General features: G+C 48.1%; 1 protein-coding gene across 6 annotated transcripts in view; it reads left to right on the top strand.

Annotated features, from left to right (window-relative positions):
* clcn3 (chloride channel 3) overlaps positions 1-27,324 on the top strand; it is a 206,171-nt gene that overhangs the window by 32,139 nt on the left and 146,708 nt on the right. For 3 of the 6 annotated variants that reach the window (XM_038805805.1, XM_038805807.1, XM_038805814.1), the window contains one exon: positions 4,658-4,833. In XM_038805805.1, coding sequence (XP_038661733.1) covers positions 4,674-4,833 — 160 coding nt within the window. In that variant the 5' untranslated portion in view covers positions 4,658-4,673. Of the gene's footprint in view, positions 1-205; positions 225-4,657; positions 4,834-27,324 lie in introns of those variants that run through there. The other 3 variants (XM_038805810.1, XM_038805806.1, XM_038805808.1) reach the window with 2 other exon arrangements.

Here is a 27,324-nt window from a genome sequence, read left to right as displayed (position 1 = left end):
ATTATTAGTGAGGATTTAAAAATCACTTTTTATATCGCCATAGCTTTGGTTTTGCTTTTGTTGCAATCATTAGCCACTAACTGCAAGTTTTTCACTTGCCAGCTGTTCCTCTCCTCTGGCCGACGTTTTTGTTTAACATTCATTCAGGAGTGTGATGGAATACTCTTCCCTTGTCTGGATGAGTGAAACTACAACAACATTTGAGAGGCTTGACACTGTCCAGGGTAAGGAAGCCCATTTGATTTGCACGCCCTCCACCACCAACGCACAGTGGCAGCAGTATGTAATATCTACTGCAGCAGCTCACCAATGCTTCTTGGACAGCACCTTCCAAACCCACAACCGCTACCATCTTAGTCTACAAAATTATGAGGGGCATAGACGAGTGGATAGTCAGAGGCTTTTTCCCAGGGTAGAGGGGTCAATTACTGGGGGGCATAGGTTTAAGGTGCGAGGGGCAAGGTTTAGAGGAGATGTACGAGGCAATTTTTTTACACAGAGGGCAGTGGGTGCCTGGAACTCGCTGCCGGAGGAGGTGGTGGAAACAGGGACGATAGTGACGTTTAAGGGGCATCTTGACAAATACATGAATAGGATGGGAATAGAGCGATGCGGACCCAGGAAGTGTAGAAGATTTTAGTTTGGGCGGGTAGCATGGTCGGCACAGGCGTGCAGGGCCGAAGGGCCTGTTCCTGTGCTGTACTTTTCTTTGATCTTTCTTTGTTCTTCTAGAAGGAGAAAGGCAACAGACACATGGGAACACCACCTCCAAGTTTCCCTCCAAGCCACACACCACCCTGAAGTGGAAATATATCACCATTCCTACACTGTCGGTGGGTCAAAATGCTGGAGCTCCATCTCAATAGCACCTGCACCACGTGGCCTGCTGCGGTTCAAGAAGGCAGCTCACCACCATCTCGGGAGAAATTAGGGATGGGCAATAATGCTGGCCTACCATTGATGCCCACATCCTGTCAATTAATTTAAACAATTCGCCGACTTGGTGGGGCGGTGGGCGGGGGGGGGGGGGGGGGGGGGCGAGGGGGTGTGTGGTTTACTTGCACAGCTGGCATTTATTGTGCATCTCAGTTGACCTGGATAGATGTAACTGAGTGACTTACCTCGGTGTGGAATTTATAATCGGCACTTAGTAAGGTCGTCTTCCACTAAGGAATTTTTGCAGGAGGTGCACAATGAGTGCAGTTGCTGATCACGTTAATTAATAAGATTCAACAGACTTTCCTCAAATGAGGCTTTGGAGAACGTGAAAATTGAAGTTTGTTCCAATCCTTGATTGTTGTTTGGGGGTGCGGGGGAGGCGGAGGAAAGGGATGTATTGCACAGAAATATTTAATAGTTCTCTTACTCTCTCTCTTGCTCTCTGTCTCACAAATGTAATAAAACAAGCTGCCTGGCATTCTACTTTCTGAGGGAGATTAATGTTTTGAGAAGTATATGGGTCCCAAGTGACTACGCCACACTCTAGGCGGGGTCTAACTAGTGTTTGGTACAGCATTTACTTTACTGTATTTGAAGAGTGATGGAAGTTCTGTTTGTTTCGCAAACTGTTTTGTGTAGTTGGGTACTGATGGGCATCAAATATTGCTGACTCGGATGGGGTTGCACTTCTCTTCATTGAATTTCCTTCCTCGTCTATTGCCCATGTTGGTTTGGGACTGGAGTTGCATGTGGGCCAGAGAGGATCATATTTTCTTTCTGAAAGGATTTTTAAAAACCTGACCACTTCATTGTTACAATTTTTACAGGTAGTTGCTTTTTATTTTCAGAATTTAAATTCTCAAACAGAATTGTGGGATTTAAACTCATGGGACTGGATTCTTCGTCCCACCAGCCCTGTTTTGTGGTGCAGTGTGGCGTGCCTTCGCCAGCAGCGGGATTTTCCGTTCCCATAGCCGGCCAATGTGGTTTCCCATTGTGACCACCTCCACGCTGTTGGGAAACCCGCAGGCTTGGGTACGTTTCCAACGAAACGGAGGATTCCACAGATGGAGAATCCCGCACATGTTCTCTGGCTTGCTGGTTAAGTCACCTGACCATGACACTAAAAGTTTGCCATTACTTTAATCTTCCTGTTTAAATGCTCACATGAGCATAATAAAACAGAATAAGGAAATAAGGCAGCGTATCAAATTGAAGGAAAAAGCATACAAAGTGGCAAAGATTAGTGGGAGACTAGAGGACTGGGAAATCTTTAGGGGGCAACAGAAAGCTACTAAAAAAGCTATAAAGAAGAGTAAGATAGATTATGAGAGTAAACTTGCTCAGAATATAAAAACAGACAGTAAAAGTTTCTACAAATATATAAAACAAAAAAGAGTGGCTAAGGTAAATATTGGTCCTTTAGAGAATGAGGAGGGAGATTTAATAATGGGAAATGAGGAAATGGCTGAGGAGCCGAACAGGTTTTTTGAGTCGGTCTTCACAGTGGAAGACACAAATAACATGCCAGTGACTGATGGAAATGAGGCTATGACAGGTGAGGACCTTGAGATGATTGTTATCAATAAGGAGGTAGTGATGGGCTAGCTAATGGGGCTAAAGGTAGACAAGACTCCTGGCCCTGATGAAATGCATCCCAGAGCGCTAAAAGAGATGGCTAGGGATATTGCAAATGCACCAGTGATAATTTACCAATATTCACTTGGCTCTGGGGTGGTCCCGGCGGATTGGAAATTAGCAAACACGACACCACTGTTTAAAAAAGGAGGTAGGCAGAAAGCGGGTAATTATAGGCCAGTTAGCTTAACTTCGGTAGTAGGGAAGATGCTGGAATCTAACATCAAGGAAGAAATAGCGAGGCATCTGGATGGAAATTGTCCCATTGGGCAGACACAGCATGGGTTCATAAAGGGCAGGTCATGCCTAACTCATTTTGTAGAATTTTTTGAGGACATTGCCAGTGTGGTAGATAACGGGGAGCCAATGGATGTGGTATATCTGGATTTCCAGAAAGCTTTTGACAAGGTGCCACTCAAAAGGTTGCTGCATCAGATAAAGATGCATGGCATTAAGGGTAAAGTAGTAGCATGGATAGAGGATTGGTTAATTAATAGAAAGCAAAGAGTGGGGATTAATGGGTGTTTCTCTGGTTGGCAATCAGTAGCTAGTGGTGTCCCTCAGGGATCTGTGTTGGGCCCACAATTGTTCACAATTTACATAGATGATTTGGAGTTGGGGACCAAGTGCCATGTGTCCAAGTTTGTAGACGACACTAAGATGAGTGGTAAAGCAAAAAGTGCAGAGGATACTGGAAGTCTGCAGAGGGATTTGGATAGTTTAAGTGAATGGGCTATGGTCTGGCAGATGGAATACAATGTTGACAAATGGGATGTTATCCATTTTGGTAGGAATGACAGTAAAAGGGATTATTTTTTAAATGATAAAATATTCAAACATGCTGCTGTGCAGAGATACCTGGGTGTGTTAGTGCATGAGTCGCAAAAAGTTGGTTTACAGGTGCAACAGGTGATTTAAGGCGGCAAATGGAGTTTTGTCCTTCATTGCTGGATGAATGGAGTTTAAGACGAGGGAGGTTATGCTGTAATTGTATAAGGTGTTAGTGAAGCCACACCTTGAGTATTGTGTTCAGTTTTGGTCTCCTTACTTGAGAAAGGACGTACTGGCGCTGGAGGGTGTGCAGAGGAGATTCACTAGGTTAATCCCAGAGCTGAAGGGGTTGGATTACGAGGAGAGGTTGAGTAGACTGGGACTGTAGTCGTTGGAATTTAGAAGGATGCGGGGGGGAGGGGGGGGGGGTCTTATAGAAACATAAAATTATGAAGAGAATAGATAGGATCGATGGGGGTATGTTTCCACTGGTGGGTGAAAGCAGAACTAGGGGGCATAGCCTCAAAATAAGGGGAAGTAGATTTAGGACTGAGTTTAGGAGGAACTTTTTCACCCAAAGGCTTGTGAATCTATGGAATTCCTTGACCAGTGAAGCAGATGAGGCTCCTTCATTAAATGTTTTTAAGATAAAGATAGATAGTTTTTTTGAAGAATAAAGGGATTAAAGGTTATGGTGTTCGGGCTGGAAAGTGGAGCTGAGTCCACAAAAGATCAGCCATGATCTCATTGAATGGCGGAGCAGGCTCGAGGGGCCAGATGCCAATTAAGCATTTCTAGCCAGCACTAACACTTTTAAATAAGTAAAGTCCCCATAGTCCCAGATGACCATAGTCTGCTTTTCCCTTTGAGAGGGAGAGCTGATTGGTGTTGATATAACCTGAGGATCACCGCACCTCGGGCGAGTGGCAAGGTTGAGAAGGCAGAGCCTTCCCTTTGTAATAGCTACATGTTTCATGCTTCCAAAACAAGCTAGACTAAGTTGTGTCAATACTGCGGATGCTGAAAACCTGAAATAAAAGCAGCAAATGCTGAAGAAACTCCGCAGGCTTTGCAGCATCTGAATTCAGAGAAACAGCATTAACGCATCGGTCTGTGTGACTCTTCAGAGATATGGACTCTCAACGTTAACTCTGTTTCTCTCTCCACAGATGGTGCCACACCTGCTGAGTTTTTCCAGCATTTGCTGTTTGTTGCTTTTAAGCTGTGTCAGTTTGGGCATTCTGACAGCTCAAATTTAATATACACTTCAAAATGATTGGGTGCGACTAAATATTTCTCCCCTCTTCAGATCATCAAGGTGCTAAATGGAGTCAGAACAATTGTTTTCTAGAGGATATTACCAGAACAGTTACAACAGTATAACCAGTGCGAGTAGTGATGAGGAATTGCTAGATGGAGCGGGAGTCATCATGGACTTCACAGGATCTGAGGATGACAACTTGCTGGATGGTGATGTTTCTACAGGTTAGTGTCGTGTTCTTGCTCTGCCTGCCATTGCACATGTGTAAAATTTATCCACATTTGATTTGTCATTTCTGAGCCTCTATGTATTGCATCTCATTGAACAATCTTGTCTAATGCTATAATGCAAACTTCTAATAAATATGATAACTTAATGGGTTAAAATTGGTTGAATTTCGAGAATATTGTACTTCAACATTCGGAATACTGTCGCCCTTTATTGATTTATCATATACCTGAGCAGGCTTTCATGAGTTTTGCTCGTGATGAGCCAGATGTTTCATTGTTGCAACTGATGAGAGAACATGCAAGTCTGCTTTAAAAACAATTTGGAAAGAAGTTTACAAGAGATCTCCAAGAGACTAGAAGTTTGATATGATGCCACAAATAAATATACAGGCTGACTTTGTTTTTTGTCTGAACAAAATCCACGCTACCTGCAGAAAATTGGCCTCTAGATTGTTACATAAGTATTATCAATAAATGAATCACAGTTTGGAGTGTGCAGACCCTACTACATAAGAGTGGGTATGTTCCTATTAACGTGATTCGTCCACCATAAGTCATGGTTGCTGAGGGTCAATATGGATGAAGTGACAAATTGAGATTCTCATAGAATCTTTACAGTGCAGAAGGAGGCCATTTGGCCAATTGAGTCTGCACCGACCCTCTGAAACAGCACCCTACCTAGGCCCAACTCCCTTCCCTGTCCCCGTAATCCCGCCTAACTTGCACATCTTTGGACAATGGGAGGAAACCGGAGCACCCGGAGGACACACACGCAGACACGTGGAGAAAGTGCAAATTCCACAGTCACCCAAGGCTGGAATTAAACCCGGATCCCTGATGCGAGGCAGCAGTGCTAACTGCTGTGCCACCGTGCAGCTTTGGCCTGTCTCCATTGCTAATTGCTGATAATTACCTTATCATAGAATCCCTACAGTGCAGAAGGAGGCCATTTGGCCCATCGAGTCTGCACCAACCCTCTGAAAGTGCACCCTACCGAGGCCCATTCCCCCGTAAACCCGTAACCCCACCTCACCTTTTGAACACTAAGGGTCAATTTCTCATGCCCAATCCACTTAACCTGCACATGTTTGGACTGTGGGAAGAAATCAGAGTAGCCGGAGGAAACCCAGGCAGACACGGGGAGAAAGTGAAAATTCCACACAGATAATTACCGAGGCCGGAATTGAACCCGGATCCCTGCTGCTGTGAGGCGGCAGTGCTAACCACTGTGCCACCGTGCCGCCCCTTTGTAGATGTAATGGAACAAATAGTATTTTTTAAATGTCTCCGAAGCCTCAACAGATCTGCTTATTAAATATAAAAAATGCACGGGACATGTAATTGTATTGAGTGGCTTGGTTTCTACTTGGGGAAATAGAATCAAGCGGCAGACTCTGAATGCGAAGAGGTTCCTGTGCCACACCAGGGAACTTGGCAATTCAGTGTGTGGCACTTAGAGTGTACTGCATTGTCAGAGGTGCCACCTTTTGGATGAGGCATTAAATGAAGGTCTCATGTGTCCATTCAGCTGAATGTAAAAGACCCCATAGCACTAGTTTGAAGAAGAGTAGGGATTTAACCTAAGTGTCCCTCAATCAATGTCGTCAGTCCCTGGTCAAGTAATGCCTTGACTTTAAAATTCTCATCCATTTTCAAAACCCTCCATGGCATTGGCCTTGCCTATCTCTGTCATTTCCTTCAGCCCCACAAACCTCCGATATATTGCATTGTAACCTCCCGCGAATTCCCAATTATAATTGCTCCACCATTGGTGGCTGTGCCGTCAGTTGCCCGGGCCCCAAGCTCTGGAATTCTCTTCCTACAACTCTCTGCCTCCCTTCTTCACTTTCTTCCTTTTAAGATGCTCTTGAAAATGTTCCTCTTTTATCAAGTTTTTGGTCATATTAGCTGTTATCTATTTATGTGGCTAATAGTCGTACCTTAATTTCTAGCAGTCCCTCTGGACATCAACATTTACAAGTTTTTGCACCCGTAAAAAGTTATTCTGCTTTTCTGTTCTTGCTGCGAAAGCAAGTAACCTTGCGCTGTGTCATATTATACTCCATCTGCTGCCGTTTTGCCCATTCTCTTCACCTATCTATATCTCAGCAGCATTTTTGTATCCTCTTCACTGTTTACATTCCAACCTATCATTGTACTGTCAGCAAACCTGGACAGCGAACATCACTCTCTCACTTGCCTAAGGCATAAATATAGGTTATAAATAGCTGAGGCACCCCACTAGTTATAGCCTGCCAACGTAAAAATGCCCTATTTATCCCTACTCTCCTCTTCCCGTCAATTAACCAACCCTCCCTCAAGGTTAAATACTAGCCTCAACTCCATGAGTCCCTATTCTATTTGTTACCTTTTTGTGTGGCACCTGATGAAAAATGCCGTTTGAAAATTCAAGTATATTACTTCATCTATTGGTTCTACAATGTTATTTCCTCAAATTACTCGAATGAATTTGTGAAATAAGAATTTGTTTTCTTACCATGTTGACGTTCATGATTAAAGACAATTTTTCTGAATTTCAGTCTACAGTTTTCAATTTGTATCTAGGATCAAAAACATGAAAAAATAAGGGCAAAAATTGCAAGCGAAACCAGGGGCTGGTTTAGCACAGGGCTAAATCGCTGGCTTTTAAAGCAGACCAAGGCAGGCCAGCAGCGCGGTTCAATTCCTGTACTAGCCTCCCCGAATAGGCGCCGGAATGTGGCGACTAGGGGCTTTTCACAGTAACTTCATTTGAAGTCTATTTGTGACAATAGCGATTTTCATTTCATTTCATTTCACTTCTAGCTTTGTACACTCCTGAGCATAATATTCTGGATGACATCACAAAAATGGCATTGTAGGCTGTGTGCACAAATATATATTGGAGTTCCATAGAATCCCGACAGTGTAGAAGGAGGCCATATGGCCCATTAAGTATACACTGACCCTCCAAAAGAGCACTCTACCTCAGCCCTCTCCCCACCCTATCTCCGTAACCACACGCGCATCATGGAGTCCACCTAACCTGCATATGTTTGGACTGTGGGAGGAAACCGGAGCATCCGGAGGAAACCCACGCAGACACGGGGAGGAAGTGCAAACTCCTCTCAGTCACCCAAGGCTGGAATTGAAACCGCGTCCTGGCACTATGAGGCAGCAGTGCAAACCACTGTGCCACCATGTATGTGCACTACTGTATGCTTCACCTGATGCTGGTGCTATGTAGTTACATTGTGTATCTTGTGTTGTCCTATTATGTATTTTCTTTTATTTCCTTTTCTTTTCATGTTCTTAATGATCTGTTGAGCAGCTCGCAGAAAAATACTTTTCCCTGTACCTTGGTGCACATGACTATAAACAAAATCCATCCGTCCTGCCGGTTATTGCTTGCTGCATTGTCGATTCTGTTTGACTGAGACTGATAGCCTGGGATCGCATTAATGTAGAGATTAGAACAATTTCAGAATACAATACACTGTATTCAGCAAATTTCTCAAAAGATGTACTCACATGGTTCCAAAATAAAACTGAATTAGGGGCATTAAATCAAATCAGCCTCAGACCTCTGACATCAAACACGGTTACAAGCAATTCAAACTGTGCTGTTGTATTGAATTTAATGTTTGTTTGCCGTCTTAATTTTGTAGTGTTGCAAACGTGTTTTTGTATCAATTCCTATGTTGCCATGAATCCTAAGACTTTCAGAAGAATATTTGGACCTGGTTTAACACACTGGGCTAAATCGCTGGCTTTTAAAGCAGACCAAGGCAGGCCAGCAGCACGGTTCAATTCCCGTACCAGCCTCTCCGAACAAGCGCCAGAATGTGGCGACTGGGGGCTTTTCACAGTAACTTTATTGAAGCCTACTTGTGACAATAAGTGAATTTCATTTTCATTTTTTTTTGGTAGTTTTTGTAAACTATTCTTTGAAATACTATCATGGGATGTAGGTGTCGCTGGCAAAGCCGGCCTTCGTTGCCCACCCCTAATTGCCCTTGAACTGAGTGGCTTGGTAGGCCATTTCTGAGGCGAGTTCAGAGTCATCCAAGTTGCTGTGGAGACATATGGGCAGCAGATTTCCTTTGAGCGCATTAATGAATCAGATGGATTTTTTACAACAATCAATGATAGTTTCACGGTCACTTTTATTGAAACTAGCTTTGGATTCCAGATTTTTTTATTAATCAAATCCAAGCTCCACCAGCTGCCGTGGATTTGAACCCTTGTCTCCAAAACGTTAACCTGGACCTCTGGATTACTAGCCAGTGACATTACATTACCATTATATCACTGTCTCATCACAGTTGATTTTAATTTTACATGTCCTTTGTCGTTCCTTATTGGATGCTTATTGACCCGTACCAGCCTCCCCGGACAGGCGCCGGAATGTGGCGACTAGGGGCTTTTCACAGTAACTTCATTGAAGCCTACTCGTGACAAGCGATTTTCATTTCATTTCATTTCATCTGATTTATTCATGTTTGGTATGTTTCATACTGGTTCAAGGCTCTGACATCTGAAGGTTGAAAAAATGCTCACTATGGACATGAATGTACCCTTGTGCAGAGAGTATTAAACCCATCTTCTAAAGCAGCATTTCTTTCTCTGAAGGTCATAACAAATTATAGATTTGACAGACTGATAAATGGCACAAGATACTGAAAATTGAATAAAATGTCATGGGAGTAAAACGCCTGCCAATCCTTAAACAGTTATGCAATTTGTAAATTCAATGCCTGGTATGACACTGAGGCAGACATTGCAGGAAGGTTATAGATACACACACCATCATGACTTGGAAATATATCGCTGTTCCTCCACTGTAGCTACATCACATGGACTGCAGCGGTTCAGGAAGGTAGCTCACCACCACCTTCTAAAAGGCGATTAGTGGTGGGCAATAAATGCTGGCCCAGCCAGCAACACGCATATCGTACAAATTAATATATTAAAAAAAAGACCTCGACTTGTGTTGAACAAAAAGGCCGCCACAAGCTACTGAGCTGGGTTCCAGCCCTGTAAGAGACAACTAGTGTTGTGATAAAGTTCCCAAAATGTTGGAGGTCTTATCCTCTTGTCCACCCCAAATACTCAATTCTGGTTCATGAATGTTGCCAGGCTGTCCACTGCCTACACGGGGGATGGAATTGCAGCCAAGCCTGATCTGCCCGTAACAAGTTACTTCATTTCAAAAATATTCCATTGAAGGTGAGTCAATTTGAAATGTTTCTGAGAGAAAATGAGATGCTATGTAACTGCAGTATTTTTTCCCGCCTCTTCTTTTAATGCACTCCTTTGTGCGCCTTTTGGCAGAGGTCACTTGCTGGTGACCCCAGAAAGGAAAGCTGCGGCTGAATTTTTCCTTAATTTTAACAACCAAGAATAAGAGTCATTGTTGCATCTCGGGTCAAACCAGTGAAACGGGAGGAAAGGAAACGGTGGGAAGGGCAGCACGGCAGCACAGTGGTTAGCACAGATGCTCACAGCGCCAGGGTCCCAGGTTCGATTCCCGGCTTGGGTCACTGTCTGTGCGAGTCTCCCCGTGTCTGCGTGAGTTTCCTCCGGGTGCTCCGGTTTCCTCCCACAGTCCAAAGATGTTCAGGTTATGTGGATTGGCCATGTTAAATTGCCCTTGATGTCCAGAAAGGTTAATTGGGGGTACTGGGTTAGGGTGGAGATGTGGGCTTGGGTAGGGTGCTCTTTCCAAGGGCAGGTGCAGACACGAAGGGCTGAATAGCCTCCTTTTGCACTGTAAATTCTATGATATGATTCTGTGAAACACCTGATGCTCAGCGCTGGATTTCTTCAGTCAGCCACGAGGGAAGTCCCTTGCACCATGAATTTTGTTGCAGTACCAACACTGGTGGGTTTTTGAAACCCGTCTTTCACAGAGAAACCAAGTTATTTGAAATCTGTAGATATTGGCAGCAGACATAACTGTGCTTTTTGGAGATCCCATTTAAAATGATCAGTCAGTGTGACTGTGCTTTCTAAGGATGAATTGTGGGGAAAGGCTGGGCTTCTAAGTGTAGAAAATTCTGACTTGAGTTAAATAAAAATAATCACCTATTGTCACAAGTAGGCTTCGATGAAGTTACTGTGAAAAGCCCCTAGTCGCCACATTCCGGCACCCGTTTGAGGAGGCCGGTACAGGAGATGAACCCGCGCATGCCAGCTATTTAGCCTGTTGTGCTAAACCAGCCTTTGAGTTCCACTCTTTCTAGATGTCCAGTTTGAAGCACAATCTATTACAATCATTTAGTTTCATTGTTTTATCCGTGAGTCGGAGTTTTGTAGCCAAGAGGCCAGAGTCAAAAGAAATATTTCCTTTGAAATTTTATGATTGTAAATGTCATTAGAATTTCCATGATTTTTGAGAGCAATTGCAACATTGCGAATTTGCAGCAGAAAGCACAGTTGGACAACTTTGCTTGACGGTGTTCTGTCAGAGGATCTTTTTCAAATTTTTGACATTTCAGTGTATGATCACCTTACTCTGTACTCTGAATTCTTGTAATTGTCGTTGATTTAACCATAGTGTGGGCCCACTATACTGTAACATTTTGGCCAACTTAGTGATGGTAAGAATTTTGCTGAAGCTTTGTACGGCCAGATGAGTGAGCAAATGATCCAACTTTGGTGGCAGAAATGCAAAAGGCAGGAGTAGAATAAAGTATAAGCTTTCGCCTAACATGAACACCCAATGTGCAATGATGTACCTTCCTTATGTTTTTAAGCAAATGTGCCCCATTATATACCAATATGTAAATATTCCCCAAAGTGTTATTTACGGAACGTATTTGGCAACTTGCCAACTACAAAAGGGGTCAACTACTTGAGGGGATTTAATTGTATTGAATTGGCTTTCAAAGAACAAAGAAAAGTACAGCACCGGAACAGGCCCTTCGGCAGGGCCAGGCCAGGGCAGCACGGTAGCATTGTGGATAGCACAATCGCTTCACAGCCCCAGGGTCCCAGGTTCGATTCCGGCTTGGGTCACTGTCTGTGTGGAGTCTGCACATCCTCCCCGTGTGTGCGTGGGTTTCCTCCGGGTGCTCCGGTTTCCTCCCACAGTCCAAAGATGTGCAGGTTAGGTGGATTGGCCATGATAAATTGCCCTTGGTGTCCAAAATTGCCCTTCGTGTTGGGTGGGGTTCCTGGGTTATGGGGATAGGGTGGAGGTGTTGACCTTGGGTAGGGTGCTCTTTCCAAGAGCCGGTGCAGACTCGATGGGCCGAATGGCCTCCTTCTGCACTGTAAAACCTATAATAATTCTATCTATAATAAGCCAACCATGCTGCCCATCTAAACTAAAATCTTCTACACTTCCAGGGTCCTTATCCCTCTATTCCCATCCTATTCATTTATTTGTCAAGATGCCCCTTAAACGTCGCTATCGTCCCTGCTTCCACCACCTCCTCCGGCAGCGAGTTCCAGGCACGCACTACCCTCTGGGTAAAAAAAACTTGCCTCGTACATCTCCTCTAAACCTTGCCCCTCACACCTTAAACCTATGCCCCTAGTAGTTGATCCCTCTACCCTAGAAAAAAGCCTCTGACTATCCACTCTGTCTGTGCCCCTCATAATTTTGTAGACCTCTATCAGATCGCCCCTCAACCTCTGTTGTTACATTGAGAACAAACCGAGTTTATTCAACCTCTCCTCATAGCTAATGCCCTCCATACCAGGCAACATCCTGGTAAATCTCTTCTGCACCCTCTCTGAAGCCTCCACATCCTTCTGGTAGTGTGGCAACCAGAATTGAACACTATACTCCGAACTAAGGTTCTATACAGCTGCAACATGACTTGCCAATTTTTATACTCAATGCCCCGGCCAATGAAGGCAAGCATGCCATATGCCTTCTTGACTACTTTCTCCACCTGCATTGCCCCTTTCAATGACCTGTGGACCTGTACACCTAGATCTCTCTGTCTGTCAATACCCTTGAGGGTTCTACCATTCACTGTATATTCCCTACCTGTATTAGACCTTCCAAAATGCATTACCTCACATTTGTCTGGCGTAAACTCCATCTGTCTTCTTTCCGCCCAAGTCTCCAAATGATCTAAATCTTGCTGTATCCTCTGACAGTCCTCATCGCTATCCGCAATTCCACCAACCTTTGTGTCGTCCGCAAACTTACTAATCAGACCAGTTACATTTTCCTCCAAATCATTTATATCTACTACGAACAGCAAAGGTCCCAGCACTGATCCCTGTGGAACACCACTAGTCACAGCCCTCCAATCAGAAAAGCACCCTTCCATTGCTACTCTTTGCCTTCTATGACCTAGCCAGTTCTGTATCCATCTTGCCAGCTCACCTCTGATCCCGTGTGACTTCACCTTTTGTACCAGTCTGCCATGAGGGACCTTGTCAAAGGCCTTACTGAAGTCCATATAGACAACATCCACTGCTCTACCTGCATCAATCATCTTTGTGACCTCCTCGAAAAACTCTTATCAAGTTAGTGAGACATGACCTCCCCTTCACAAAACCATGCTGCCTCTCGCTAATACGTCCATTTGCTTCCAAATGGGAGTAGATCCTGTCTCGAAGAATTCCCTCCAGTAATTTCGCTACCACTGACGTAAGGCTTACCGGCCTGTAGTTCCCTGGATTATCCTTGCTACCCTTCTTAAACAAAGAAATATAATAGTGGTAGTTATATTTGTTTAGTAAATGTACATCTGAAATACATCCTCTGTACTGTGTGCTTGTAAGGGAGGTGTTTTCTAATAAGGCCAGTGCATGTAGATAAAACGATATCTCCACAACCACACCCGTGTCTGGGTAACAATTTCTAAAAAGCAATATTAAGGAATGAGACAGATCCATCTATACGTGTCAATGCAAAAACAATAAAGAACTTGCATTTCTATAGTGCCTTTCACAACCCCAGGGGTGCTGGTGGCATAGTGGTGCTGTCACTGGACCACATGGGTTCCAATTCCAGCACGGCAGCTTGCGGAATTTGAATTCAATTAATAATTATGGAAGTGGAAGCTGGTCTAGAATATAAAGGTAGTGGGTAACCAGGAAACTATCATCGATTGTCATAAAAACACATCTAGTTCTATCTGGTTCACTAATGTCCTTCCGGGAAAGAAATCTGCTGTCCTGACTTGGTCTGCCCTACATTCCGTTAGCTTTTTCCTGAAATGGCCCAGCAAGCCACTCAGTTCAAGGGCACTTGGGGATGGGCAGCAAATGCTGTCTTGCCAGTGGCTCCCACATCCCATGAAAGAATAAAGAAAAAACCCTGGGATGTTCTCAAGTACTTCTTGGTCAATGCCGTACTTTTTAAGTGTTGCGACAATGTAGCAAATGGCGCATTCATCTTTCAAGGTTGGAATATAGATGGCAAGGACCACCAAAGGGGAAATGAATTTGAAGTTATTGACTATAAAGCAAGGCAATTACTTTGAATTGATGAGATTTGCATGTTCCAAAGAAAAACGGACTCAAAATAATATTGGTTATAACATCTACAAGTGGGGAATGGTGAAGGGGTGCAGCCCAATATAAGCTTTCCAAATTACGAAGATGGTGAGAATAAATAGTGAAAGATTAATGCCGTTGGTTAGTGAATTGGCGCTGGGGCGGGGGGGGGGGGGGGGGGGGGGGGGGGGGGGGGGGGGGGGGGGGTGGATGTAGACTCAGTATGACGGATTGAACAAAAAGGGAGAAAGTTAGAAAAAACGTTGCCCGTTGTGCCAGTGCAACCTGTGCGAAAACATGAGCTGAATGGCAAATTGTCCGAATTTTCTGATTCTTTCACATGCAAACATTTACTGAGATTAACAAGTACCTTTGCATAGCATGTTCTCTGACCTCTGATAGTTGAAATTTAACGTGCAATTAAGGAGCTGCTTTGCACTGGGGAAGTCGGGCATACATATCACTTTATCCCCTGATCTTCAGGTCCTGCCACATCCCAGCCTTCGTAAACATTGTTCTCCTTTATTTGTAGATGGTTCAACGAGGCCCAAGGTGTCCAGTTCCTCAAGCAGTTATCTTTGTCTGACCTGCGAATTGTTGGTTTAAATCAGTTCTTTGCTTTCTTAATCTTTGGCTGCACTCTGCTCGGTGTTGGCTGCTTAAGGTCTATCCCTCCACTGAGAGGCACTGTTGTGGAACACGACAGCACAATCCGGGTTTTTATTTTGCTGGGAGGATAAATTGTCATTGACATTTTTCATGGCGTTTAGAACAAACTTTCCTTCTGTGAAGGGAATTTTAATTTTCTCTTACACAGGCTCTCTTGTATACTGTATAAACAACATGCAGTATTTTGTAATGCAGTCAGATACACACCATTGCTGAAAGGGATTGCAGCCTTCACTACTAGATTTTGCACGATGCTGAGCACGAACTGATTTAAGAAAGGTGAGTTGGTTGACAATGACGAGAGGTGGCAGTATATGTTTTTACTTGATGGCTCCAGAACTTGTGGGTGTACTAAGTAGAGCTATAGAGATGGACAATTTTAAGAGCGTTAAATTTGAAAGATTGGTTCATGGTTCAGTCTATTTCTAGCATGGTCTCCGAATATTAAGTGCAGTATCGCATATCAGAGTAATACAGCAGAGAAGGATGCCAGTTTGCCCATCGTGCCCATGCTGGCTCTCTAAAATTAGCCTCTGTACATTTTCCCTTTCAAGTATTTACCGAACTATCTTTACAAACCTATTGAACTTACTTCCACCATCCTTTCTTACAGTGTGTTCTAGATCATGACAACCTGCTGCATAGCTTGAATCTCTTGTGTTTTGTCAATGACTGTATCTTAAATCTGTGTTCTTTAGTTACTGACACCATGTGTAAAATCTCCTCTTACTTATTCTGTTAAAACCCTTCAAATTATGAACACCTCTATAAAATCTCTGTTTAAGCTTCTCAGTTGTAAGAAGAACAATCCCAGCTTGTCTTGAGGGCCCTTCCTGTTGATTCCCTTATTTCCGAATTCTTTTATTTTGTCTTTATCACTTTTGATCCAAGGATCGGTAATGGAGATGTACCCTTAAGTTGAGCAGAGGAAGCAAGGAACTCAAAGTGTCAAAATAGTACGCTGTGTTATAGAATTTTGTAGCCCAGACTTCATGGCATCCAAGAGATTGGAGGGCCTTGTTTCAATTGGTTGGCGGTGGCCAATGAATTGGCCTGTGATAGTATTCTGACCAGCAACCGATAGCGATGGGCGCCTGTCAGGTGGGGCTTCTCGGAGAGAACCCAGGAGAAGTCACATGACCCTCAAGGCAGAAACAGCGTTCTCTGTCTGAAGGCAGAAGCTTCTAGACCCTGAAAGAACAAGCTGTCTGTCTGCCTCTCTCTGTCCCTTCTTTGTCTGTCTCTCTCTCTCTCTCTCTCTCTCTCTCTTTTTCTCTCTTTTTCTCCCCTTCCGCCCCTCTCTTTCTCCCCTACCCCCTTTCTCTCTCCTCTCTCTAATGTTGGCTGCCTGCTAGTTCTGTGAGTCTACAGTGAAAGCCATCACAAGTTTAAAGAAAAGATAACATCCATCTGAAAGCTTAGACTGAAGAAAAAACTAATTGGAGAACATCCATCTTTAAACAAAGACTCTTATCCTTTTACTTTCTCTGTTACTTTCCACCCCTCTTCTCCCTCTGTTTATTTTTCTGTGTGTAGAGGGTGCAGCAAGTTAATAGGCGGGGAGGAGGTGGGGTTTAGAGATTAGATAGTGGTTAACCAGTTGTATTTGTTGCCTATTTAATTATAGTTACTGTTAATAATTTATTTGTGTTTAAATTTACAAATCTGGAAACTGTAGTTATTGAGTAGCCAAAGACCTTGGGTATTTTAAAATACAACTTAATTCTAACTGTGTTGTGACTCTGGGTCACATGGGGCTGGAATTGACCATGCACTGACCCAGGATGTCGTGACAGTCTCCACTTAACTGATGTCCCTCATTCCTGCCATTACTGTAGTAAATGTCCTCTGCCCCCTCATTCTGATAGTGTTGTGTCCAACTCTGTCTCCATTTATGAATCCAAAGGTCAGATATATTTTTTCTTAACAGCCTAACCAATGTGTTCCACCATCTTCATACATTTGTGGACCTCCCGCCTGCATCTTCCAGAAGTATCCTCAATGTAAGGGTTCAACTAAAGTATAAATAAATGTTTTTGTCTGTAACAGCAAAACGCTTTACTTTGGATTATTGCATGCCTTCATTAAAGCTTTTACTTTAAGGCCTCATCCAGCTTCAAAAACATTGGGCTTCAACTGGATGTTTTTACTCAACAGTTTAGAGAGTTTCAAACTCCACTTTCGAATTCTGAGCAAAATCAGTTCAATGCAGTCATGCTTTGTGAAGAAAGAGGATACTTAAAAAATATCTTTGGGGTTTATTATGTAATTCCATGAAGCAGGTTTGCCTGTGTGTCTCGTATCGACGAGGGTATCAAAGAGGTGTAGGTGTGAAAGGCATGCACTTGAAGTAAATATGGACACGTTGAATTTTCTATAAGCCCTGGATAGAAATTTGCATGAGGAGATAAAGGAGCATTTGGACCTTTAGTTAAACTTCAAAGGAGAATAAAAAGGTTTTGTAATAATAATCTTTATTGTCACAAGTATCGACAATGCAATGACGTTTTTGTGAAAAGCCCCTTGTCACCATATTCTGGCACCTGTTCGGGTATACTGAGGGAGAATTCGGAATGTCCAATTCACCTAACAGCACATCTTAATGGATTTGTGGGAGGAAACCGGAGCACCCGGAGAAAATCCACGCAGACACAGTGAGAACGTGCAGACTCCGCACAGACAGTGATCTAAGCGGGAATCGAACCTGGGATCCTAGCGCTGTAAAGCAACAGTGCTAACCACTACTACCGTTTTCGGTTTGAGGTTTTCACTGTAGACTCATTCAGGTTTCTGTAGGTTGTGTTTCTGGAGAGAGAGAGAGAGAAGTCCTTTAATTTTACAACAGAGATATGGGGCTGGTTTAGCACACTGGGCTAAATCGCTGGTTTGTAAAGCAGACCAAAGCAGGCCAGCAGCACGATTCAATTCCCATTCTAACCTCCTCGAACAGGCGCCGGAATGTGGCGACTAAGGATTTTTCACAGTAAGTTCATTGAAGCCTACTTGTGATAGAGAAATACAGCACAGAACAGGCCCTTCGGCCCAGGACGTTGCGCCGAACTTTTGTCCTAGGTTAATCATAGAATTTTGGACACTAAGGGCAATTTTTCATGGCCAATCCACCCAACCTGCACATCTTTGGACTGTGGGAGGAAACCGGAGTACCCGGAGGAAACCCACGCACACACAGGGAGGATGTGCAAATTCCACACAGACAGTGACCCAAGTCGAAATCGAACTTGGGACCTTGGAGCTGTGAAGCAATTGTGCTATCCACAATGCTACCGTGCTGCCCTTAAGAAGAAGTTAATCTACACTCCATTATTCTACCCTAATCCATGTACCTGTCCAATAGCCGCTTGAAGGTCCCTAACGTTTCCGACTCAACTACTTCCACAGGCAGTGCATTCCATGCCCCCACTACTCTCTGGGTAAAGAACCTACCTCTGACATCCCCTCTATATCTTCCACCATTTATCTTAAATTTATGTCCCCTTGTAATGGTGCGTTCCACCCGGGGAAAGAGTCTCTGACTGTCTACTCTATCTATTCCTCTGATCATCTTATAAACCTCTATCAAGTCACCCCTCATCCTTCTCCGTTCTAATGAGAAAAGGCCTAGCACCCTCAACCTTTCCTCGTATGACCTACTCTCCATTCCAGGCAACATCCTGGTAAATCTCCTTTGCACCTTTTCCAAAGCTTCCACATCCTTCCTCAAATGAGGCGACCAGAACTGCACACAGTACTCCAAATGTGGCCTGACCAAGGTTTTGTACAGCTGCATCATCACCTCACTGCTCTTAAATTCAATCCCTCTGCTAATGAACGCTAGCACACCATAGGCCTTCTTCACAGCTCTATCCACTTGAGTGGCAACTTTCAAAGATCTATGAACATAGACCCCAAGATTGCTCTGCTCCTCCACATTGCCAAGAACCCTACCGTTAACCCTGTATTCCGCATTCATATTTGTCCTTCCAAAATGGACAACCTCACACTTGTCAGGGTTAAACTTCATCTGCCACTTCTCAGCCCAGCTCTGCATCCTATCTATGTCTCTTTGCAGCCGACAACAGCCCTCCTCACTATCCACAACTCCACCAATCTTCGTATCATCTGCAAATTTACTGACCCACCCTTCAACTCCCTCATCCAAGTCGTTAATGAAAATCACAAACAGCAGAGGACCCAGAACTGATCCCTGCGGTACGCCACTGATAACTGGGCTCCAGGCTGAATATTTACCATCCACCACCACTCTCTGTCTTCTATCGGTTAGCCAGTTTGTTATCCAACTGGCCAAATTTCCCACTATCCCATGCCTCCTTACTTTCTGCACAAGCCTACAATGGGGAACCTTATCAAATGCCTTACTAAAATCCACGTACACTACATCCACTGCTTTACCTTCATCCACATGCTTGGTCACCTCCTCAAAGAATTCAATAAGACTTGTAAGGCAAGACCTACCCCTCACAAATCCGTGCTGACTATCCCTAATCAAGCAATGCCTTTCCAGATGCTCAGAAATCCTATCCCTCAGTACCCTTTCCATTACTTTGCCTACCACCGAAGTAAGACTAACTGGCCTGTAATTCCCAGGGTTATCCCTATTCCTTTTTTGAACAGGGGCACGACATTCGCCACTCTCCAATCCTCTGGCACCACCCCTGTTGACAGCGAGGACAAAAAGATCATTGCCAACGGCTCTGCAATTTCATTTCTTGCTTCCCATAGAATCCTTGGATATATCCCGTCAGGCCCGGGGGACTTGTCTATCCTCAAGTTTTTCAAAACGCGCAACACATCTTCCTTCCTGGCAAGTATCTCCTCTAGCTTATCAGTCTGTTTCACACTGTCCTCTCCAACAATATGGCCCCTCTCGTTTGTAAATACTGAAGAAAAATACTTGTTCAAGACCTCTCCTATCTCTTCAGACTCAATACACAATCTCCCGCTACTGTCCTTGATCGGACCTACTCTCGCTCTACTCATTCTCATATTTCTCACATATGTGTAAAAGGCCTTGGGGTTTTCCTTGATCCTACCTGCCAAAGAGTTTTCATGCCCTCTCTTAGCTCTCCTAATCCCTTTCTTCAGTTCCCTCCTGGCTATCTTGTATCCCTCCAGTGCCCTGTCTGAACCTTGTTTCTTCAGCCTTACAAAGTCTCCTTCCTCTTAACAAGACATTCAACCTGTCTTGTCAACCATGGTTCCCTCACTCGACCATCTCTTCCCTGCCTGACAGGGACATACATATCAAAGACACGCAGTACCTGTTCCTTGAACAAGTTCCACATTTCACTTGTGTCCTTCCCTGACAGCCTATGTTCCCAACTTCTGCACTTCAATTCTTGTCTGACAGCATTGTATTTACCCTTCCCTCAATTATAAACCTTGCCCTGTTGCACGCATCTATCCCTCTCCATAACTAAAGTGAAAGTCACAGAATTGTGGTCACTACCTCCAAAATGCTCCCCCACTAACAAATCTATCACCTGCCCTGGTTCATTACCAAGTACTAAATCCAATATGGCCTCCCCTTTGGTCGGACAATCTACATACTGTGTTAGAAAAGCTTCCTGGACACACTGCACAAACACTACCCCATCCAAACTATTTGATCTAAAGAGTTTCCACTCAATGTTTGGGAAGTTGAAGTCACCCATGACTACTACCCTGTGACTTCTGCACCGTTCCAAAATCTGTTTCCCAATCTGTTCCTCCACATCTCTGCTGCTATTGGGGGGCCTATAGAAAACTCCCAACAAGGTGACTGTTCCTTTCCTATTTCTGACTTCAACCCATATTACCTCAGTAGGCAGATCCCCCTCGAACTGCCTTTCTGCTGCTGTTATACTATCTCTAATTAATAATGCCACCCCCACCCCCACCTCTTTTACCATCCTCTCTAATCTTGTTGAAACATCTATAACCAGGGACCTCCAACAACCATTTCTGCCCCTCTTCTATCCAAGTTTCCGTGATGGCCACCACATCGTAGTCCCAAGTACCGATCCATGCCTTACGTTCACCCACCTTATTCCCGATGCTTCTTGCGTTGAAGTATACACACTTCAACCCATCTCCTTGCCTGCAAGTACTTTCCTTTGTCAGTGTTACCTTCCCCACTGCATCACTACGTGCTTTGGCATCCTGAATATCGGCTTCCTTAGTTGCTGACTACAAATCCGGTTCCCATTCCCCTGCCAAATTAGTTTAAACCCTCCCGAAGAGTACTAGAAACCCCCCCCAGGATATTGGTGCCCCTCTGGTTCAGATGCAACCTGTCTTGCTTGTACAGGTCCCACCTTCCCCACAATGTGCTCCAATTATCCAAATACCTGAAGCCCTCTCTCCTACACCATTCCTGCAGCCACGTGTTCAACTGCACTCTCTCCCTATTCCTAGCCTCGCTATCACGTGGCACCGGCAACAAACCAGAGATGACAACTCTGTCTGTCCTGGCGTTTAACTTCCAGCCTAACTCCCTAAACTTGTTTATTACCTCCACACCCTTTTTCCTACCTACGTCGTTGATACCAATGTGCACCACGACTTCTGGCTGCTCACCCTCCCCCTTCAGGATCCTGAAGACACGATCCGAGACATCCCTGGCCCTGGCACCCGGGAGGCAACATACCTTTCAGGAGTCTCGCTCGTGACCACAGAATCTCCTATCTATTCCCCTAACCATTGAATCTCCTATTACTACAGTAGTCCCCCGTTATACCGCGCTCCGCAATACCGCGGTTCGCGATATACCGCGGGGGGGCTTATGGACCCCAACTGTCAGTTGTGTCAATTTCAGCGGCCGACTCACTTTGATCCGGAGAGGGAAGCTGCTCTCTCACTGAAACAATCAGCCGGCCGCTGAAATTGACACTGCCCGCTGCTCTCTCCCTCCAATCCAACTTTAAGTTTTAATGTTTCTGATTGGAGGGAGAGAGCAGCGGGCAGTGTCAATTTCAGCGGCCGGCCCACTTTGATCCGGAGAAGGAAGCTGCTCTCACTGAAATAATCAGCCGGCCGCTGAAATTGACACTGCCCTGCTCTCTCCCTCCAATCAGAAACATTAAAACTTAAAAGTTGGATTGGAGGGAGAGAGCAGCCGGCAGTGTCAATTTCAGCGGCCGACTGATTGTTTCAGTGAGAGAGCAGCTTCCCTCTCCGGCCGCTGAAATTGACACTCTTTTAATTAGATCCACGATGGGGGTTTTAAATTTATTTAAAAAGCTATGCTAGCGCTTCCCATTGTGAGTCTACGGGGGTCTGACCTCTCCCCCCGCCCCCGTAGACTCACAATGGGAAGCGCTAGCATAGATTTTTAAATAAATTTAAAACCCCCATCATGGATATCCGCGGCTCGGATGCAACGCGGGTGGCTGTCTTGGACCCCAACACCCGCGTTATAAAGGGGGACTACTGTATTGCTTTTCTATGCTCCCCCCTTCCCTTCTGAGCCCCAGAGCCAGACTCAGTGCCAGAGACCTAGCCGCTGGGGCCTTCCCCCGGTTGGTCATCCCCCCCAACAGCATCCAAAACGGTATACTTGTTTTGAAGGGGAACGGCCACGAGGGATCCCTGCACTGTCTGCCTGTTAATTTTCTTTCCCCTGACTGTAACCCAGCTACTCTTGTCCAGTACCTTGGGTGTGGCTACCTCCCTGTAACTCTTCTCGATAACCCCCTCTGCCTCCCGGATGATCCGAAGTTCATCCAGCTCCAGCTCCAGTTCCTTAACATGGTCTCTGAGGAGCTGGAGTTGGGTGCACTTCCCGCAGGTATAGTCAGCGGGGGCACCAGTGGTATCCCTCACCACCCACATCCTACAGGAGGAGCATGCAACTGCCCTAGCCTCCATCCCCTCTTACTTTACAGATTTAGCTGCCCCGTGGACCAACTGGACCTCCGCCCTCTGACTCTGCTTCCAGTCAGCTGTACTCTAAACTCCTGGCTCCCTTCACGCTCTTTGATAAATATAGGAAATGAAATGTAAGGAGCACCTTACTCCCTCCTCACCTAACTCCCTCAGTCACCAAACTCTCACTGTAGCACTCAAATGCCACAAGCTCAGCACTCCCTCAGTCACCAAACTCTCACTGTAGCACTCAAATGCCACAAGCTCAGCACTCCCTCAGTCACCAAACTCTCACTGTAGCACTCAAATGCCACAAGCTCAGCACTCCCTCAGTCACCAAACTCTCGCTGTAGCACTCAAATGCCACAATCTCAGCACTCCCTCAGTCACCAAATTCTCACTGTAGCACTCAAATGCCACAAGCTCAGCACTCCAGTGATGATAAGTGATTATTATTATTAGATAGGTCATAAATAAATAAGTCAAGGATATTAAATTTAATTTGACCAAAAAAATGAGTGCAATAGGGAGAACATGAAAGTTTTTGTACTCTTGCGAAAGGTAAGTTTCAAAGCAGGATAAGGACAATGGAATCGAGATGAAAGAGAAAAAGACAACTGAAGAAGAAATGTGAGAGCTGTGTTGGGAGTCACCATGTAAGTGCTGAGTGCTGCTCTGTGCTGGTAAAAGAACTGTGAAGATGCAAAGTTAGGCAATCTTCTGACCAACCCAGAAAAATGTTGGTTTTTCGGAAAGCAGGGGTTGTTTTAAAGTTTCTTGAATTTCCTCAGAACGGTGGGGGGAGGGTGAGAAACTAAATGACAAACTTCCCACACAGCAACATTGGATTTACCTTGTTGTAACATTGCTGCATTTTATAGATTAAATATCTATAAGTGGGTGTTGCCTGAAGCGGTGTTTATTTGGTATTGTGACACCCTGGGCTGGGGCACAATCAATTCCAGCCCCACTTGACCCGGAATCGCAATACAATTGAATTAACCAATAATTTTTAGAAAAATACCCACCCGTAGCTGTGCAGTCACCAGGTTTATAAATTTAAACACAGCTTTGTTTTATTTATAGCAAAGACGATGATGAAATATGCAGCAAATATAACTGGTTAACTATTATCTAATTCCTAATCCCCACTTTGTCTTGCCCCCACCCTCTACACATACGTACAAGACAGACAAATAGAAGGGAGGAGAGGGGTGAAAATAATAAGGGTGAAAGAGTCTTTGTATCAAATGATTGTTTCTCCTTCCCCCCTCTCCCTCTTCCCCCCCACCTCCCCCTCGTCCCTCCCCCTCGTCCCTCCCCCTCGTCCCTCCCCCTCGTCCCTCCCCCTCGTCCCTCCCCCTCGTCCCTCCCCCTCGTCCCTCCCCCTCGTCCCTCCCCCTCGTCCCTCCCCCTCGTCCCTCCCCCTCGTCCCTCCCCCTCGTCCCTCCCCCTCGTCCCTCCCCCTCGTCCCTCCCCCTCGTCCCTCCCCCTCGTCCCTCCCCCTCGTCCCTCCCCCTCGTCCCTCCCCCTCGTCCCTCCCCCTCGTCCCTCCCCCTCGTCCCTCCCCCTCGTCCCTCCCCTCGTCCCTCCCCCTCGTCCCTCCCCCTCGTCCCTCCCCCTCGTCCCTCCCCCTCGTCCCTCCCCCTCGTCCCTCCCCCTCGTCCCTCCCCCTCGTCCCTCCCCCTCGTCCCTCCCCCTCGTCCCTCCCCCTCGTCCCTCCCCCTCGTCCCTCCCCCTCGTCCCTCCCCTCGTCCCTCTCCCTCGTCCCTCCCCCCCGTCCCCCCCCCTCGTCCCCCCCCCTCGTCCCCCCCCCTCGTCCCCCCCCCCTCGTCCCCCCCCCTCGTCCCCCCCCTCGTCCCCCCCCTCGTCCCTCCCCCTCGTCCCTCCCCCTCGTCCCTCCCCCTCGTCCCTCCCCCTCGTCCCTCCCCCTCGTCCCTCCCCCTCGTCCCTCCCCCTCGTCCCTCCCCCTCGTCCCTCCCCCTCGTCCCTCCCCTCGTCCCTCCCCCCTCGTCCCTCCCCCTCGTCCCTCCCCCTCGTCCCTCCCCCTCGTCCCCCCCCCTCGCCCCTCCCCCCCGTCCCTCCCCCTCGTCCCCCCCCCTCGTCCCCCCCCCTCGTCCCCCCCCTCGTCCCCCCCCCTCGTCCCCCCCCCTCGTCCCCCCCCCTCGTCCCCCCCCTCGTCCCCCCCCTCGTCCCCCCCCCTCGTCCCCCCCCTCGTCCCCCCCCCTCGTCCCCCCCCCTCGTCCCCCCCCCTCGTCCCCCCCCCTCGTCCCCCCCCCTCGTCCCCCCCCCTCGTCCCCCCCCCCTCGTCCCCCCCCCCCCCGTCCCCCCCCCCCGTCCCCGCCCCCCGTCCCCGCCCCCCGTCCCCGCCCCCCGTCCCCCGCCCCCGTCCCTCGTCCCTCGTCCCTCTCCCCCCACTTGTCCTTCTCCCTCTCCCTCTCCCACATCCCCCTCCCACATCCCCCTCCCACATCCCCCTCCCACATCCCCCTCCCACATCCCCCTCCCACATCCCCCTCCCACACCCCACTCCCCGCTATCCCCCTCCCACATCCCCTCCCACATCCCCTCCCACACCCCACTCCCACACCCCCTCCCACATCCCGCTCCCACATCCCCCTCCCACATCCCCCTCCCACACCCCCCTCCCACATCCCCCTCCCACATCCCCCTCCCACACCCCCCTCCCACATCCCCCTCCCACACCCCGCTCCCACATCCCCTCCCACATCCCGCTCCCACACCCCCCTCCCACACCCCCCTCCCACACCCCATTCCCACACCCCGCTCCCACACCCCGCTCCCACACCCCACTCCCACATCCCCTCCCACACCCCGCTCCCACATCCCCCTCCCACATCCCCCTCCCACACCCCCCTCCCACATCCCCCTCCCACACCCCACTCCCACATCCCCTCCCACATCCCCCTCACCACATCCCCCTCCCACATCCCCTCCCACATCCCCCTCCCACATCCCCCTCCACCTCCCCTCCCACATCCCCTCCCACATCCCCCTCCCCACATCCCCCTCCCCATCCCCCCTCCACAATCCCCCTCCCACATCCCCCTCCCACATCCCCTCCACAGCCCGTCCTCCACATCCCCCTCCCCACATCCCCCTCCCACATCCCCCTCCACATCCCCCTCCCACACCCCGCTCCCACATCCCCGCTCCCACACCCCGCTCCCACATCCCCCTTCCCACATCCCCCTCCCACATCCCCTCCCAGCAGTCCCCCTCCCACATCCCCCCTACCCACAGTCCCCCTACCCACAATCCCCCTCCCACACCCCCCTCCCACATCCCCTCCCACATCCCCCTCCCACATCCCCCTCCCACATCCCCCTCCCACATCCCCCTCCCCACATCCCCTCCCACTCCCCCCACATCCCCCCCACATCCCCCTCCCCCACATCCCCCCCCACCCCCCACCCCACACCCCCCTCCCACATCCCCCTCCCACATCCCCCTCCCACATCCCCCTCCCACACCCCCTCCCACACCCCCCTCCCACACCCCCCCCCACACCCCCCTCCCACATCCCCCTCCCACACCCCCCTCCCACATCCCCCTCCCACACCCCACTCCCACACCCCACTCCCACATCCCCCTCCCACACCCCCTCCCACACCCCACTCCCACATCCCCTCCCACACCCCCCCCACATCCCCCTCCCACATCCCCCTCCCACATCCCCCCCCCCACCCCCCCCCCACACCCCCCCCACATCCCCCCCCCATCCCCCTCCCACATCCCCCTCCCACCCCCCTCCCACATCCCCCTCCACATCCCCCTCCCACATCCCCCTCCCACATCCCCCTCCCACATCCCCCTCCCCCACATCCCCCTCCCACATCCCCCTCCCACATCCCCCTCCCACATCCCCCTCCCACATCCCCCTCCCACATCCCCCTCCCACATCCCCCTCCCACATCCCCCTCCCACATCCCCCTCCCACATCCCCCTCCCACATCCCCTCCCACATCCCCCTCCCACATCCCCCTCCCACATCCCCTCCCATCCCCTCCCACATCCCCCTCCCACATCCCCCTCCCACATCCCCCTCCCACATCCCCCTCCCATCCCCCTCCCCCTCCCATCCCCCTCCCCCTCCCCCTCCCCTCCCCCTCCCCCTCCCCCTCCCCCTCCCCCTCCCCCTCTCCCCTCCCCCCTCCCTCCCCTCCCCCCTCCCTCCCCCTCTCCCTCCCCCTCTCCCCTCTCCCTCCCCCTCTCCCTCCCCCCTCCCTCCCCTCCCCCTCCCTCCCCTCCCCCTCTCCCTCCCCCTCTCCCTCTCCCTCTCCCTCTCCCTCCCCCTCTCCCCCTCCCTCCCCTCCCCCTCCCTCCCCTCCCCCTCCCTCCCCTCCCCCTCCCTCCCCTCCCCCTCCCTCCCCTCCCCCTCCCTCCCCTCCCCCTCCCTCCCCTCCCCCTCCCCCTCCCCCTCCCCCTCTCCCTCTCCCTCTCCCTCTCCCTCTCCCTCTCCCTCCCCCTCTCCCTCCCCTCTCCCTC

The sequence above is a fragment of the Scyliorhinus canicula genome, chromosome 8 (assembly GCF_902713615.1).
Source record: "Scyliorhinus canicula chromosome 8, sScyCan1.1, whole genome shotgun sequence".
Taxonomy (NCBI): Eukaryota; Metazoa; Chordata; class Chondrichthyes; order Carcharhiniformes; family Scyliorhinidae; genus Scyliorhinus; species Scyliorhinus canicula.
This window is presented reverse-complemented; position numbering and strand designations above follow the sequence as displayed.